The sequence below is a fragment of the Heterodontus francisci genome, chromosome 25, assembly GCF_036365525.1.
Source record: "Heterodontus francisci isolate sHetFra1 chromosome 25, sHetFra1.hap1, whole genome shotgun sequence".
Lineage (NCBI taxonomy): Eukaryota > Metazoa > Chordata > Chondrichthyes > Heterodontiformes > Heterodontidae > Heterodontus > Heterodontus francisci.
In genome coordinates this window covers 34,439,513-34,455,109 of record NC_090395.1, presented here as the reverse complement: position 1 = coordinate 34,455,109, position 15,597 = coordinate 34,439,513, and the positions used below count along the sequence as shown (strand labels likewise).

General features: G+C 43.8%; 1 protein-coding gene across 1 annotated transcript in view; it reads left to right on the top strand.

Moving 5' to 3' along the window:
* Positions 1 to 13,655, top strand: part of LOC137384081 (SAM pointed domain-containing Ets transcription factor) — a 111,001-nt gene extending 97,346 nt beyond the window's left edge. The window contains exons 5-6 of the mRNA XM_068057660.1: positions 9,170 to 9,310; positions 13,477 to 13,655. Of these exons, the coding sequence (XP_067913761.1) occupies positions 9,170 to 9,310; positions 13,477 to 13,655 (320 nt within the window). The remainder of the gene's footprint in view (positions 1 to 9,169; positions 9,311 to 13,476) is intronic.
* Positions 13,656 to 15,597: the final 1,942 nt, after the last annotated feature.

Below are 15,597 nucleotides of genomic sequence, written 5' to 3'. Positions count from 1 at the left end.
ATGCCATTGGGTGGATCTCTCTCTCTACTGCTTTGCTGAGTGAGCTTGACACAGATTCTACAGATCCATTTGGTTTCTTTACTGGAACCATACCAGAACACCATCTAGTTGGTTTAATTACTGCTGATATCACTCCTTGGTTCTCCATTGCTTCTATTTCTTTTTTAAGCTTTTCCAGGAGTGGGTGTGGGACCTCGGTGTCAATAAATATACCTCTTTCCTCAGACTTATGTGATATTCTGTTGTCAATTTTCCCAATCCTCTAAATAGCTTCGGGAGTTTAGCCCTAAAATCTCTAGGTTCGTTCCCTTGTCCCTTAATTTCTTCTACACTACATATCAGTTGTAGGTCGACACATGCCTTCTTGCTGATTAATGAACAACTCTGATTCTTAATAATATATAGCATTTCGGCAATCTGTTTATTCTTCTATCTTAAAGTCGTTCTCAGTTCCCTTATGACTTTCAGCTCTATGCCTGCAGGACCATATAGCATCTTGTTGTTCTAAAGCTAAACTTCTTTAGCTATGTTTCCTTATCCGATAGAACAGAAACCACTGATCCTATGTCTAACTTAAAGCTAGTTTTATTTTCTCTGACCATGATATCTGCTGTCCAGCAATTTTCATTTCCTCCTTGTATTTCTCCTAAGAAAGGAGTTTCAATTATTTGCTCATCTTGTACTTCGTTTATTCTCTTGTTTAAACGATTTGTCCCTTTGCTGGTCTGAAATATTTGTTTCTTGCTGTGACACATCGACTGGAAATGTCCCTTTTTTCTACATTGGAAACATTCTGCCTCCCTGGCTGGGCAATTTTCCTGCTGGTGCCTCTCTTGGCCACACCTACTGCAATTCAGTGCTGCTGCTTCCAGATGGCTTTCCCCCCTTTCAGGCTTTTTGACGCCATTCCATTCCCTTTTTTTCCACCAATTCCACTGAGTCATAAGTCTTTGGGATTGGACTCACCCCTCAAACTGCAAGTCGGGTATATTTCCTAACCTCCCACTGTCTGCTTATTGAATAGCTTTATGTAAACTCAAGTCTTCCCTTCACTGTAGTTGATCTGACAGCACATCGTCTATAACCCCAACTACGATTCTATCTCGAATCAATTCCTCACGCAAGCTTCCATATTCGTAATCTTCAGCAATCTTGTATAGGTCATGAATAAATATTCAATGCTTTCCCCTTTTTTCTGGGTGCGCTTATTAAATTTTGCCCATTCAACAATAACATTTTTTTCTGATCTTGAAATACCCTTCTATAGCTTTCATGACTTCAGCACAAATAGTTTGCTTCTCATCGATTCCTTGGGTTATGGTTGCGTATAACAATATAAACACCTGCTCTTTGTCTCGTCTCTGAGCTAAACCCGATGCAGAATGGTACCTTTCGAACCTCCGGACCAATTTCGGCCATGTCTTGGCTTGGTTCGGGCCTGCTTCCCACCTGAAGGCCTCTGGCAAGAGCGATGAATTTTCCATCTTCTTCTGTTTTCTCAATGTTTTTTGATGTTATTGTATCTTCTCTACAATCACTTTTCCGCTGCCACCATATAATATTCATGTTACTATACTCTCTGTACCAAATAAAGATAGTAGTCTGTGGGTTAAGGTAACTGGAGTGTATTTATAAACATTTATCAACTATGGCTGCCACTACAATACTCCTCACACAAGGCTCTGTACAATCCATGACATCAGATCCTGTAATGATGCATACAGTCTATTTACATAATCTACCTAGAAACAACCTACATCCATTATACTACACACACCATTAGCAAATTAATACCACAAGACTGGTTCAAGAATTAGTTCTCCAAAGTACAGTTACAATCTGTTAGGGCACTAAATGCACACAAGTAGATACAATAGGTAACAGAAAGCTCAGCTCCTTGAAAGTTGAGCTCAGTAACTCCTCTCAGCCACTTTTCTCTACATCATCAAACCATATCACCAAAACAAAAAAGAAATCCATCCAGAACATAGCAATAGCATCTTTATAAGTGGATACTGGTGGTAAGACTCTTTCCACTCATCCTATTGAAATAATTGTGAAATAGTCTTAAAGAATAGGGTTCCAGCCAAGGTGGTGCTGGGGGGGGGGGGGGGGGGGGGTCAGAGTCACCCCTCTTGCCCTGCCTCTTATTTGACTGCTACAGGGTTTGTTCCTTTTTAAACAGTGGGTGCGCTTACCACCTCAGTGTGTGTTTTACCTTTAACGTGATCGTGAAAGAACCAATCAGACAGGTTTTCTTGAATTTGAACAAGAAAGATGTGAGTTTATTATACTTAACAATCTAAACCCAATTTATAAAATAATTTTTAAAACGCGACACATTCACACAAGAATCACACACAAATAGATTACAGAGGGAAAACTAGATTTTGTAGTTGGATTAAAGTCCAGAATAAATAAAAGTTAAATACAAAGTCTGAGATTGGATGCTTCGGTGGTCCTATGGCTGGAGTTGTATTCTTGAAGTCTTTGGCTGGTCAAAGTGCACTTTGTAGCTGGCCCACTTGGCTCAGGATTTTCTTGGAAGCAATCCTGTAGTTGGCTCTCTTCCCCTGGTCTCTGTAACAAACTATAGGCTTGGAGGGTCCACAGTTGTAGACGGTTTTCAAACTTGATGTTTTCCGGAGAGAAAGGAAGACACACAGCCTTTCTTGCTGCTGCACACCCCTTTAGTGCTTGTCTCTTTTGTGTGTAACAAAACTCCCAGTTTTACACAGCCTGGGGAGATGGTCACATGGTTCTCTCAATTCCCTTTGTTTTTAATGAGGTCCAAAGTCTAAAACCCAAAACCTCTCTTAAGTGGTATTGTCAGTGTTTATGCCCTGGAGGGACATCTCCATTCATGAATGCCTCAAAATGGCTTTGAATGTTCTGCTAACAAGGGTGATGTGGATCATCTACTCAGTTAGCCAAAGCATTGTCCCAGCTGGGCTTCTTGTTAGACCTGTGTCTCCAATTTGATCGCCTGGTATTTCAGATGCAAATTGTGGTGGCCATCTTGGTTGTCAGGTTTTTTAAAAAGTTAACTGTAGGATTTCTTCCATAAAAAGTTTAATGTAAGTTTCCAACTGATGAATTAATATTTCTCATTTGGCATATTGTGTTTTCTTGACACCTCCATACCATGCGGAATGAAATGTGATGATTGGAACATTTCATTAGTTGTGGAAAAGAAAAAAAAGAAAACACACATTCATTCTTAACACTCACTCCTCAGATTCTCTCATTAATATTAAAATTGACTGCAATAGCTATGCTGATTTAATAATTTTTTGGAGTTTTGTCTGGGATGGTCATGTGTTGTCAAATGGGGTTAGAGTTTCTCTAGTATCAAGTTGTAATACCCTGGGGATGTGCATCTCAATAAACATGTGGTTGTTGGTGAAGTTTGAGGTCTGCAAATTTCCACTATTGTTTAAGGTAAGTTTTCCTGTATGTACAATCTTTAACCCCTCAACTGCTGTTTCTGCAACATGTGGCTTTAACCATTCAGGTTCCAACACCTTGATAATCTTTCTCACTATAGCGGCAGTAGATAATTAAATTGGTTTTTAGCCCCTGTGAGGTGTCTGAGATTTCCTCTGGGCCCTTGTTCTTGCTGAATTCTGAATTGAAATTTCTGGGTTTGATTAACTTTGGGTTTGGGACCTGATCATTGGGTTCTTCAGTGGATAGATCCACACTGACCTCACTTTTAGTTTTCGAGTGAGTCACACAAGTGCTGTTTACTTTAGGGCATTTTTCTTTCCCTTTTCCCTGTACTGTGGGGAGGGTCTCCTTGCTAATCTGCCCCATGTCCTCTGGGACACTCCTGCTCAAAGGTGTCTGTCCATTTCACTGTACTCCCCTGTGGCACTTCAACTAGGTGAGGCATCTCCCTCACTGTTGATTTGCCTTTTTGGAAACTTTCCTTGTCCCTGCAGGTTTCTGTAAATGCTGTTAGCAGCCTTGGAAGAGTACCTCTTTGACCTGCATTTACGTAGGAGAGTGTGGGGTTTAATTTTTCCAACATTTCAGTGTTGGCTAACATGTAGGGAGTTCCAGCTAGGAATCGTCCCGGCCTTCCTCTAATCTGTCCTCACTGTCCTTTTCGTTCCCTTCCTGCCTGACTGGCTGACAGACCTGCATTTGTCTGTCCCCTTTTGTTTTCAGCAGGGGCCCCACACAATTCACCAACACTCTGCTGAAGGGCTCCCCAAAAGCCGGTACAGGAATTAGGGGTGCAGGTTTTATTGCAGGTTGGGGCTTCCCCACAACCTGGCACATATGTGAAGTTTTACAGAACTCCACCAAATCTTTGTGGAGTTTTGGCTAATCAAAATGCTGTCTTATGCGGGCTTGGGTTTTTCGTACACCGACATGTCCAGCCATTGGAAGTTCATGGGCCATTCTTAATATTTCTTTACAGTACCTTGGTGGCGAACTGGTGAACCACTGTCCTCTTCATCCGCAGATCTGTGAGGAGGTCTCCACTTCCTCATCAGCACCTCATTCTTTAAATAGTAGCACTCTGGGACTCCCTTTGCTTCAGTTTCGGTTTGGGCAGTCTGTGCTAACGTTTTTAATACTGGGTCGGCTTGCTGAGCCTCAACTAGGGAAAATCAAAGAAGGTTTTAGATAACCGGACAGTAGCGCCATCCATCTGCAATGCCAGTTCAGCCTCTTCTGATGGGACTTATTTGGCCTGGACCGGGTCACCACACAATCAGGGAAAATGCCAGGGACCTTCTCCTGCAACTTCTCTGTTTCCCTGACCTCTTTCGGTTTCTCTAAAAGTACTGGGGAAGCTACCACCTTTGTCCCTGCCAGATCATTTCCCAGGAGCAGATCGACCCCATCCACAGGTAAACGAGGGACAATCCTCATGTTTACCGGTCCTGAAACAAGGTTGCACTCCAGGTGCACCCGATATGTAGGTATGGGCATACACCGCCCTCTGATACCAATCACTAACACTCCATTGACTGCACTTTCTGAGGGCAAAGGTCATGCCTTTTCCCAGCAGAAGGGATTTTGTGGCTCCTGTATCCCTAAGTATGACTGTGGTTTGCTTGCCCCACTCGAGGGGTATGGGGTCACTTTTCCTTGGGATACAAAATCCTGGTAACTTTCAGGGATTTGGTTAGATTTTTCTGCACTCACAGCGGTATGTTTATTGGGTCTTACTGCTGTAGTTAAAGCCACAGCCTGCTCTGCTGTGCTTTCCATCAGGGCCCCTTCTCCTGTACGGGTCTGGTGTGCTCTGATTAATCTCATAGCTTTTCCCCATAATTTACAGCCGTCAGCTTGAAGGTGACCTGCCTTGTTACAATGGAAACACACAGGTTTTTGGGCATCACTCCTTCTGTCAGTGCTGTCTTTTTTGGCTTGAGGAGGACCCCCTCTGTGTCCAGCTTTCTGTTCCTGCCCAAGGCTGTTTGGGCTCCTATCACCCTCCCACCTTTTATCCTTTTTGGGTTTGTGGGGGTGACCAGGGAAGGGTTTCCCTTGGGGTAAGGGCTTGTGTACAAGGATAAATTCATCAGCCAGAATTGTGGCCTGCCTGGCTCTTTGAACCTTCTGCTCCTCTGCATGGGTTTAATAGAAAGGGGAAGTGAGTGTATAAACCCCTCCAGAAGGATCACCTCTCAGAGACTTTCATATGTGAGCTGTGTTACGACTGAGGTGGGAATAATGCATAGTCAATTCAGTCCCATTACTCCACCGGTCACAGCATATTATTAAAGTTTCCCACCTTCTGGAAATTAGCCAAATTAAACATTTTATTAACCCCAGAAGAAAACACCAAACCAGGTTTCTTGAAACAACAACAAACTATTTATTAATAAACTAAATCTTAAACAATATTGAGATAAATCTATGTCTAAAAAGACTTTATAACTTCTTTTTCCTCCTAATCCTCATGCACACACACATACATTCCAAAACCAATGGTTAACCGATTTTTAAAATGATGTTTTAAATTAGAGCTGTTTCTTAGGAATAATAAAACAACTAGGTTGTAAGTCCTGGTTGGTTACTTTCCCAGATCAATGAGGTGCCCCAGAGTCAAATAGTTAGATACCACTCAAAGTCTCCAGGCGAGTTTGATGAACAGTCTGTAATGGATAGACGTTCAAGGCAATTCAGCTGCAGTAGGCGTCACACAGGTCTTTCAACAAGGAGTATAACAACAGGTCTATTTAGGTTTTGAATTAGCAGTCTATCAGTAGAAACTTTACTGAGTTTCCAGAACTCCCAGAAACATAAAAGACAACAGAAAGTCACTCCTGAGGCAGAGACCTCTTAGAGGTTGGAAGTACAAAGGAATTTGCTACCTCCAATAATGCAAAGATTCCTTTTCAAGGGTCTTTTCCTCTTTAGGCGAAACACAGCCTGTAGGCCAATGTAGATTTTCTGCTGAGGGAGACAAAATTCTTCCTTCAAGAAAAGCACACTTCACTGGTCTGCCAGGTCAAACCAGTTCTAGCAGTCTTACACACAGTTAAACTGATACAATACAGCATGTGACCTCTCTCTTTTGCTGTTGCTTCGGAACAGGCTTGTAGCTTGCACACACTGTTCTCAGAGAATATAAAAACTTCTCTCAGTCTTAAAGACACACAGACCCCCTTAGTTTAAACAGAGAAAAAAACACTTCCATGACAGCTGTACCTTAAGTGCCCTTATCCACTGGTCAAAAGCAAGCTGCTTAATTCTTTCAAACTTGAGGTAAGTTTGGTCAGGCTACTTTTGGAGGGTTCAGAATTTATGGCGGTATGCTTCCAGTACTTGCTCATAGAACCCTATGATAGCATTTTTAGTCATCTCATAATCTGATGAACTTTCATCTGGCAACAGTGAATAAACCTCATGGGCTTTTCCTGTTAGCTTGCTTTGTAACAAAACAGTCCAGCTCTCTGCCGGTCATTTCAGCTGTCTTGCATGCATTTCAAAAGTGATGAAAAATGCTTCCCCAGGTCCCTCATTGAACTTTAGAATCAACTGGGAGAACTTTAAGAGCTCAGCACATGGTCTTGATCTAGGGGTAGCTTCCTCACTAGCCATGCCTTCACTGGGTGTATTAGGTTTTCCCCTAGTCTATTTATCCCGCCTTAACTCACTTTCCTCCTTCTCCTTCGGGAAAGTTTTCTCTTTTTCCCTTTCTTCCTTTTCTTTTTCTTTTTTTTGACACTCTCTATGCTCCCTCTCTCTGGAATTCTAATTCTGGTCTCCTCTGTTCTAATTGTGTTTTAGCTAATATTACCCTGTCTGTTTCTGACTCTAACCCTGTCTCTGAATCTTCAGGTTCAAGTGAAAAATGGTTGGCCACAAGTTGCAGGATTTCAGATTTCTTAGCTTTTGAATGGAAAGTAATCCCTAACTGCCCAGCTACTTTCCTCAACTCTTCAATAGATAGGATCTTTAACCTATCCCAAGTTACTTCACCCTGGCTTAGGAAGGTACTGGCCTCGGATGTGGACATGTTAGCATTCTAGCAGCAAAAGCCACAAGAAAACCTGTATTGAAGTTTTAAATTCTTTTTTTTACTCGGGATCAATTTGGTTTCTCACTTCCAATTTTTTATTTGTCGTTGGGTTACGAGCACAAACTAGAGCCCCCAAATTTCTGTTACAGTCAAGGTGAGGAGGGGAGTCAGTCACCCCTCTTGCCCTTCCTCTTATTTGACTGCAACAGAGTTTATTCATTTTTAAACGGTGGTTGTGCTTACCACCTCAGTGAGTATTTACCTTTTACCTTTAATGTGATCGTGAAAGAACCAATCAGACAGGTTTTCTTGAGTTTAAACAAAATAATTTTTAAAATATGCTACCTTCACGCACACATTCACATGAGGGGTGGCACAGTGGCGCAGTGGTTAGCACCGCAGCCTCACAGCTCCAGCGACCCGGGTTCAATTCTGGGTACTGCCTGGGTGGAGTTTGCAAGTTCTCCCTGTGTCTGCGTGGGTTTCCTCCGGGTGCTCCGGTTTCCTCCCACATGCCAAAGACTTGCAGGTTGATAGGTAAATTGGCCATTATAAATTGCCCCTAGTATAGGTAGGTGGTAGGGAAATATAGGGACAGGTGGGGATGTGGTAGGAATATGGAATTAGTGTAGAATTAGTATAAATGGGTGGTTGATGGTCGGCACAGACTCGGTGGGCCGAAGGGCCTGTTTCAGTGCTGTATCTCTAAAACTAAAACATAAAAAACAGAATGACACATGCACAAATAGATTACAGAGTGAAAACTAGATTTGGTGGTTGGATTAAAGTCCAGAATAAATAAAAGTTAAATACACAGTCTGAGGTTTGATGTTTCGGTGGTCTTCTGGCTGGAGTTTTATTCTTGAAGTCTTTGGCTCGTCAAAGTGCACTTTGTGGCTGGCCTTCTTGGCTCAGGATTTTCTTGAAGGCAGTCTTGTAGGTGGCTCTCTTCCCCTACAGGAATCTGTAGGCTTGGAGGGCCCACAGTCGCAGACGGTTTTCAAACTTGATGTTTTCTGGAGAAAGGGAGACACACAGCCTTTCTTGCTGCTGCACACTCCTTTACTGCTTGTCTCTTTTGTGTGTAACAAAACTCCCAGTTTTACACAGCCTGGGGAGACGGTCACATGGTTCTCCCAATCCCTTTTGTTTTTAATGAGGTCCAAAGTCTAAAACTCCAAACCTCACTCAGGTGGTATTGTCAATGTTTACGCCCTGGAGGGATGTCTCCACCCATGAATGCCTCAAGATGGCTTTGAAGGTTCCATTTAATAGAACTTCTTTATCTTAATTTTATTCATGCAAATACAGCCTTAAAAATACATAGATGTTACAACACAGAAACAGGCCATTCATCCCAACTAGTCTGTGCCAGTGTTGACTTTCCTCGTTATCAAATGGTCCAAATAACGCTGAACCACACTGTTCCCATATCTCTTCATTTCCATTTCCTCCCATCCACTTATCCAATCTGAATGTGAATGTTGACATAGTTTCTGCCTCAACCATTAACTCTAGAAATGGACTCAACATTCTCTGTGTGAAGATGTTTCTCCTACCCTCTGTGCTAAATTTCTAACATTTATTTTTGTATCGGTGGCCTCTTTATAAGGTTAGCACTGTCCAGTGGTTGAACAGTGAAGAAATTTAATGTGACGTCCTGTTGGTTCCTCTCACCAGGCAGTGACGAAGGATGGATGGACACAGAGGCAGATTCCTCCTGCTCCGGACAGCCAATTCACCTTTGGCAATTTCTGAAGGAACTCTTGCTGAAGCCACACAACTATGGTCGATTCATTCGCTGGTTGAACAAAGAGAAAGGTCAGTCGTATACTGTGCTCTTAGCCTTGTTGCCATTGGTGCAGCATTCCTTGATATTTATCTGTGTAAATGTAGGGTTCCAGGACGATTGGCGTAGGACAATATTTTACTAATTTGCACACAGCAAGTTCCCACAAACAGCAATGAGATAATGACTGCGTAACCTGTTTTTCTAGTGATGTTGATTGAGGAATAAATATTGGTCAGGAAGAATTCCCCTGTTCTTCTTCAAAGTGCCATGGGATCTTTTACATCCACCTAAGAGAGCAGATAGGGCCTCAGTTTAATGTCTCATCTAAGAGAGGACATTTTTGACAGTGCAGCGCTCCCTCAGTACTACATTGCAGTGTCAGCCTGGATTTTGGACTTAAGTTTCTGGAGTGGGTCAGAGGCAAGGGTGATACTACTGAGCCATGGCTGACAGTTCCACACATGCACTTTCCAGCAAGGGGTCACCATGTAGAAATTTGGACAAGACATGCAGGGTGAAATTTTGTTCCCTCCCATGACTAAAAGCATTTGGGTTGCCAACTCGATTGCATTTATTCCTGGAAGATTCATTACATGACGCCCTGCATCCTACCACTCCGCTCCCACGATTCCACTATCCTCATGTTGCACCTCCTTCCCCAGCCAATTTGAAAGTGAACAGACTCGTCATGACTTAATTCTTGACTTTCGAACAGCTTTTTTCCCTACTGCAATATTTTATAGCTAATAAATAAAAGGGTTAAAAGAAAATGAAACAAATACACATAATTTTTTAATGCCCCTATGATTATGGGTTGCTCACAGCAGTATCCTGGAGATTAATCTTCAATTCCTGGAGATGGGAATGGTAACCCAGTGGCAATGATACAGCACTAGCAATTTAAAGGTCCAAACTAATGCTTCAGTGACATGAGTTCAAATCCCACCACTGGTGGAATTTATATTCAACTAATTAATAAGTTTGGAATCATGGAACTACCGGGTTCACGAATGCCCTTTAGGGAAGGAAATCTGCCGTCCTTGCCCAATCTGGCTGACTTGTGACTCCAGACCCATAGCAATGTGGTTGACTCTAACTGCCCTCTGCTACAGAAAAGTTGAATAAGAATAAAACCAAATGGACAACCTAGGCACCAGAAATGACAAAAGCACACTCTGCAAAGTCCTCCTCACAGACTGCTGGAGACTTGTGCTGAAATTGGGAGAGCTGTCTCACAGACTAGTTAAGCAACACCCTGACATAGTCATACTCACTGAATCATACCTTATGCCCAATGTCCCAGACTCCTCCATAACCATCCTTGGATACGTCCTGTCCCACCAGAAGGACAGAGGTGGTGGCACAGTGGTATACAGTCGAGAGGGAGTGGCCCTGGGAGTCCTCAACATTGACTCTGGATCTCAAGAAGTCTCATGGCATCAGATCAAACATGGGCAAGGAAATCTCCTGATTACCACCCACTGCCCTCCCTCTGCAGATGAATCAGTACTCCTCCATGAAAAACAACACTTGGAAGAACCACTGAGGGCGGCAAAGGCACAGAATGTACTCTGGGTGGGGGACTTCAATGCCCATCACCAAGAGTGGCTCAGTAACACCACTACTGATCAAGTCCTGAAGAACATATCTGCCAGACTGGGCCTGCTGCAGATGGTGGGAGAACCAACAAGAAGGAAAAACCTACTTGACCTCACCCTCCCCAATGTACCTGTTGCAGATGCATCGGTCCATGACGGCATTGGTAGGAGTGACCACTGCACAGTCCTTGTGAAGACAAAGTCCCAGCTTCACACTGAGCATATCTTCCATTGTGTTGTGTGACACTACCACCGTGCTAAATGGGATAAGTTCAGAACTGATCCGGCAGCTCAAAACTGGGTATCCATGAGACACTGTGGGACATCAGCAACAGCAGAATCGTAGTCAACCACAATCTGTAACCTCATGGCCCTGCATATCCTCCTCACTCTACCATTACCATCAACCACAGGACCAATTCTGGTTCAATGAGGAGTGTAGGAGAGCATGCCAGGAGCAGCACCAGGCATACCCAAAAATGAAATGGCAACCTGGTGAAGCTACAACACAGGACCACATGCATGCTAAACAGCAAAAGCAACATGCAATCGAGCTAAGCGATCCCACAACCAATGGATCAGATCAAAGCTCTGCAGTTCTGTCACATTCAGTCATGAATGGTGAACAATTAAAGAACTAACCATAGAAAGAATCTTCACAAACATCCCCATCCTCAATGATGGGGGAGCCCAGCACATCAGCGCAAAAGGCAAGGCTGAAGCATTTGCATCCACCTTCAGCCAGACGTGTCAAGTGAATGTTACATTTCAGTCTCCTCCTGAGGTCCCCAGCATCACAGATGCCAGTTTTCAGCCAATCCGATTCACTCCACATGATATCAAGTTAACAGCTGAAGGCACTGGGTACTGCAAAGGCTATGGGTCCTGACAACATCCTGGCAATAGAAGACTTGTGCTCCAGTATTAGCCACACCCCCTAGCCAAGCTGTTTAAGTACAGCTATAACTCTGGCATCTACCTGACAAGGCAGAGAATTGCCCAGGTATATCCTGGAGTATTTCCAGATATGACAAATCCAATCTGGCCTCTTACCCGCTCCTTCCCATTAGTCTAATCTCAATTATCAGCAAAGTGATGGAAGATGTCGTCAACAGTGCCATCAAGCAGCACTTGCTTAGCAAGAATCTGCTCACTGATGCTCAGTTTGTGTTTCGCCAGGGCCACTCAGCTCCTGACCTCATCACAGCTATGGTTCAAACATGGACAAAAGAGCTGAACTCAAGAGGTGAGGTGAGAGTGACTGCCCTTGACATCAGGCAGCATTTGACCAAGTCTGGCATCAAGCAGCCCTAGCAAAACTGGAGTCAATGGGAATCAGGGGAAAACTCTCCACTGGTTGGTGTCATACCTAGCACAAAGGAAGATGGCTGTGGTTTTTGGAGGTCTATCATCTAAGCTCCAGGACACTGCTGCAGGAGCTCCTCAGGGTAATGTCCTAGGCCCAACCGTCTTCAGCTGCTTCATTAATAACCTTCCCTCCAACATGAGGTCAGAAGTGGGGATGTTCGCTGATGATTGCACAATGTTCAGCACCATTCGCAGCTCCTCAGATACTGAAACTGTCCATGCCCACATGCAGCGAGACCCGGACAACATTCAGGCTTAGGCTGATAAGTGGCAAGTAACATCTGCATCACACAAGTGTCAGGCAATGACCATCTCCAACAAAAGAGAATCTAACCAACTTCCCTTGATGTTCAACAGCATTACCATTACCCTACCATCAATGTCTTGGGGGTTACCATTGACCAGAAACTGAACGAGTGTAGCCACATAAATACCGTGGCTACAAGAGCAGGTCAGAGGCTGGGAATTCTGCGGTGAGTAGCTCACCTCCTGACTCCTCAAAGCCTGTTCTCCATCTGCAAGGCACAAGTCAGGAGTGTGATGGAATACTCTCCACTTGCCTGGATGAGTGCAGCTCCAACAACACTCAAGAAGCTCAACACCATCCAGGAGAAGGCAACCCACTTGGTTGGCACACCATTCACCTCCGCCAACATTCACTGCCTCCACCATCGATGCACTATGGCAGCAGTGTGCACCATCCACAAGATGCACTGCAGCGACTCTCCAAGACTCCTTCGACAGTGCCTTTCAAATCTGCAACCTCCACTATGCAGAAGAACAGCGGCAGCATGGGAACACCACTACCTGCAAATTCCCCTCCAAGCCACACCCCATAATGACTTGGAAATATATCATTGTTCTTTCACTGTCACTGGGTCAAAATCCTGGAACTCCCTTCCGAACAGCACTGTGGGTGTACCTACACCACATGGACTGCAATGGTTGAAGAAGGTGGCTCACCACCACCTTCTCAAGGGCAATTAAGGATGGGCAATAAATGCTGACTGTCAGCAACACTCATATCCCATGAACGAATAAAAAACTCCAGGACAGTCCTGAGGGTTGGCAACTCTAAGGTGCACTGTAAACAATTACACTGACCCATGTGAATTCAGTCTGAGCTAGATTTGAACTTTGATGCTGGCATGAAAGGCCCTTTATTGTATTAAGTATGTACATTAATTGTATCCACTAAGAAGTAGCAACTTCATCTTATTCTTGACCAGGTATATTTAAGATTGAAGACTCTGCACAGGTGGCCAGGTTATGGGGAATCCGGAAGAACCGACCAGCAATGAACTATGACAAGCTAAGCCGTTCCATCCGGCAATATTATAAAAAGGGGATCATCCGGAAGCCTGACGTCTCGCAACGTTTGGTGTACCAGTTCGTACACCCTGTATGAGTGGAGGAACGGGAGAGTCAGAGACTTAGTGATGTTCACATCCGAAAACAGGTGACTTGAAGGAAATGTCTGAACATCGAAGGCCCGAAGCCTGTCTGAAGTCAGGATGTGTTTTGCATACACACTGCCTACCTGATCTGCCTGTATTTGCATTTTACAAACCCTCTCAGATTGGTTTTCAATTTATTCCAGTGGTAGAAATGTATCTATTTTTTGGTAGCCACAAGGTTGGGCTCGCTATTTGTGAAATGTGGTAGCCCTTCAAAACCCTGAAGTCATCTGATCACAGCTGAACCTTATTCACTTTCAGAGTACTACCTAAGTACTGTTCGATGATTTCAAAGGCAGTTATCCAATTAGCATTTCAGTAGCCCAACTAGTGTTTCAGTAGCCTGGGACTGCACCATGCCTATGAATTTTGTCCATGGTTTTATTTCTGCCTTTAATAATGATATTGAATAATTTTAAACATAATCTCAATCAAGACGATGTTGTGCCATTTTATTGGGTTACCAGTAGGGTGAGCACTGGGGATCCAACAGGTGATGTGTGGCCAGTGGCGAGGGTAGGGGAACAAATAGATAGATTTCTCTCCTCACAAAAAGTCTATACAGATTCACTGGCAACCAAATATTTCACTAACATAGGCACAGTGGCCTGCTGAACTAAAATTTCTATGATTCAACATCAATGGGATTAAAGTAGCTCTACTTAAGCTATTCTCTTCCTATTTCTACCAAGGAGAGAAAGCCACAATGTGTGTTGCAGATTCCTAGTGGCTAGAACTGAATATGCACCCATGCCACCCGATTTTAACTCTGTGCAAGTGAATGGGTTTTGATTGGGTTAAAATCGGGCCTATAGAGTTTCCAGCATAGGAAAAGGCCTTTTGGCCCAACCAGACTATGTCAGTGTTTCTGCCTTCTCCCATCCTATTCATCTAACCTTATTGACATATCCTTCTATTCCTATCTCCTTCATGCGTTTATCTAGGTTTCCCTTAAATGCATTTATGCTAATCAACTCAACTACTTCTTGTGGTCGCGCATTCCACATTCTTACCACTGTAAGGGTAAAGAATTTTCTCCTGAATTCCCTATTGAATTTATTAGTGACTATCATATTTATGACATCTACTTTTGGATTCCCCAAAAGTGGAAACATTTTTCCATATCTCTCCTATCTTTGCAACCTCTTCTGGCCCCACAACCCTCTGAGATATCTGCACCAACTATTTCTGACCTCTTAAGTATCCCCATTGGTGGCTGTGCCTTTAGCTGCCTAGGCCCTAAGCTCTGGAATTCCCTCTCTGCCTCTCAACCTCTCTTTCCTTCTTTAAGACACTCCTTAAAACCTGCCTCTTTGACTAAGCTTTTCACCATCTGCCTGCAACAGTCTGAGCCAGTCGCTTGCAACCTTGGTGTCACATTTGACCCTGAGATGAGCTTTTGACCTCATCTTCATACCATCGCTAAGAACACCTATTTCCACCTCTGTAACATCGCCCGACTTTGCCCCATCTCAGCTCATCTGCTGCTGAAATCCTCATTCATGCCTTTGCTATCTCTAGACTTGACCATTCCAATACACTCCTGGCTGGTCTCCCACATTCTACTCACTGTAAACTTGAGGTCATCGAAAACTCTACTGCCTATGTCTTAACTCGCACCAAGTCCCATTCCCCTATCACACCTGAGCTCGCTGACCTACATTGACTCCCGGTCAAGCAGCCTCTTGATTTTAAAATTCTCATCCTTATTTTCAAATCTCTCCATGGCCTCACCTCTCCCTATCTCAGTTATCTCCTCCAGTCCCACAACCCTCCAAGATATCTGCGCTCCTCTAATTCTGGCCTCTTGTGCATCCCTGATTTTAATTGCTCCACCATTGGTGGCCATGCCTTCACTTGCCTAGGCCTCAAGCTCTGGAATACCGTCCCTAC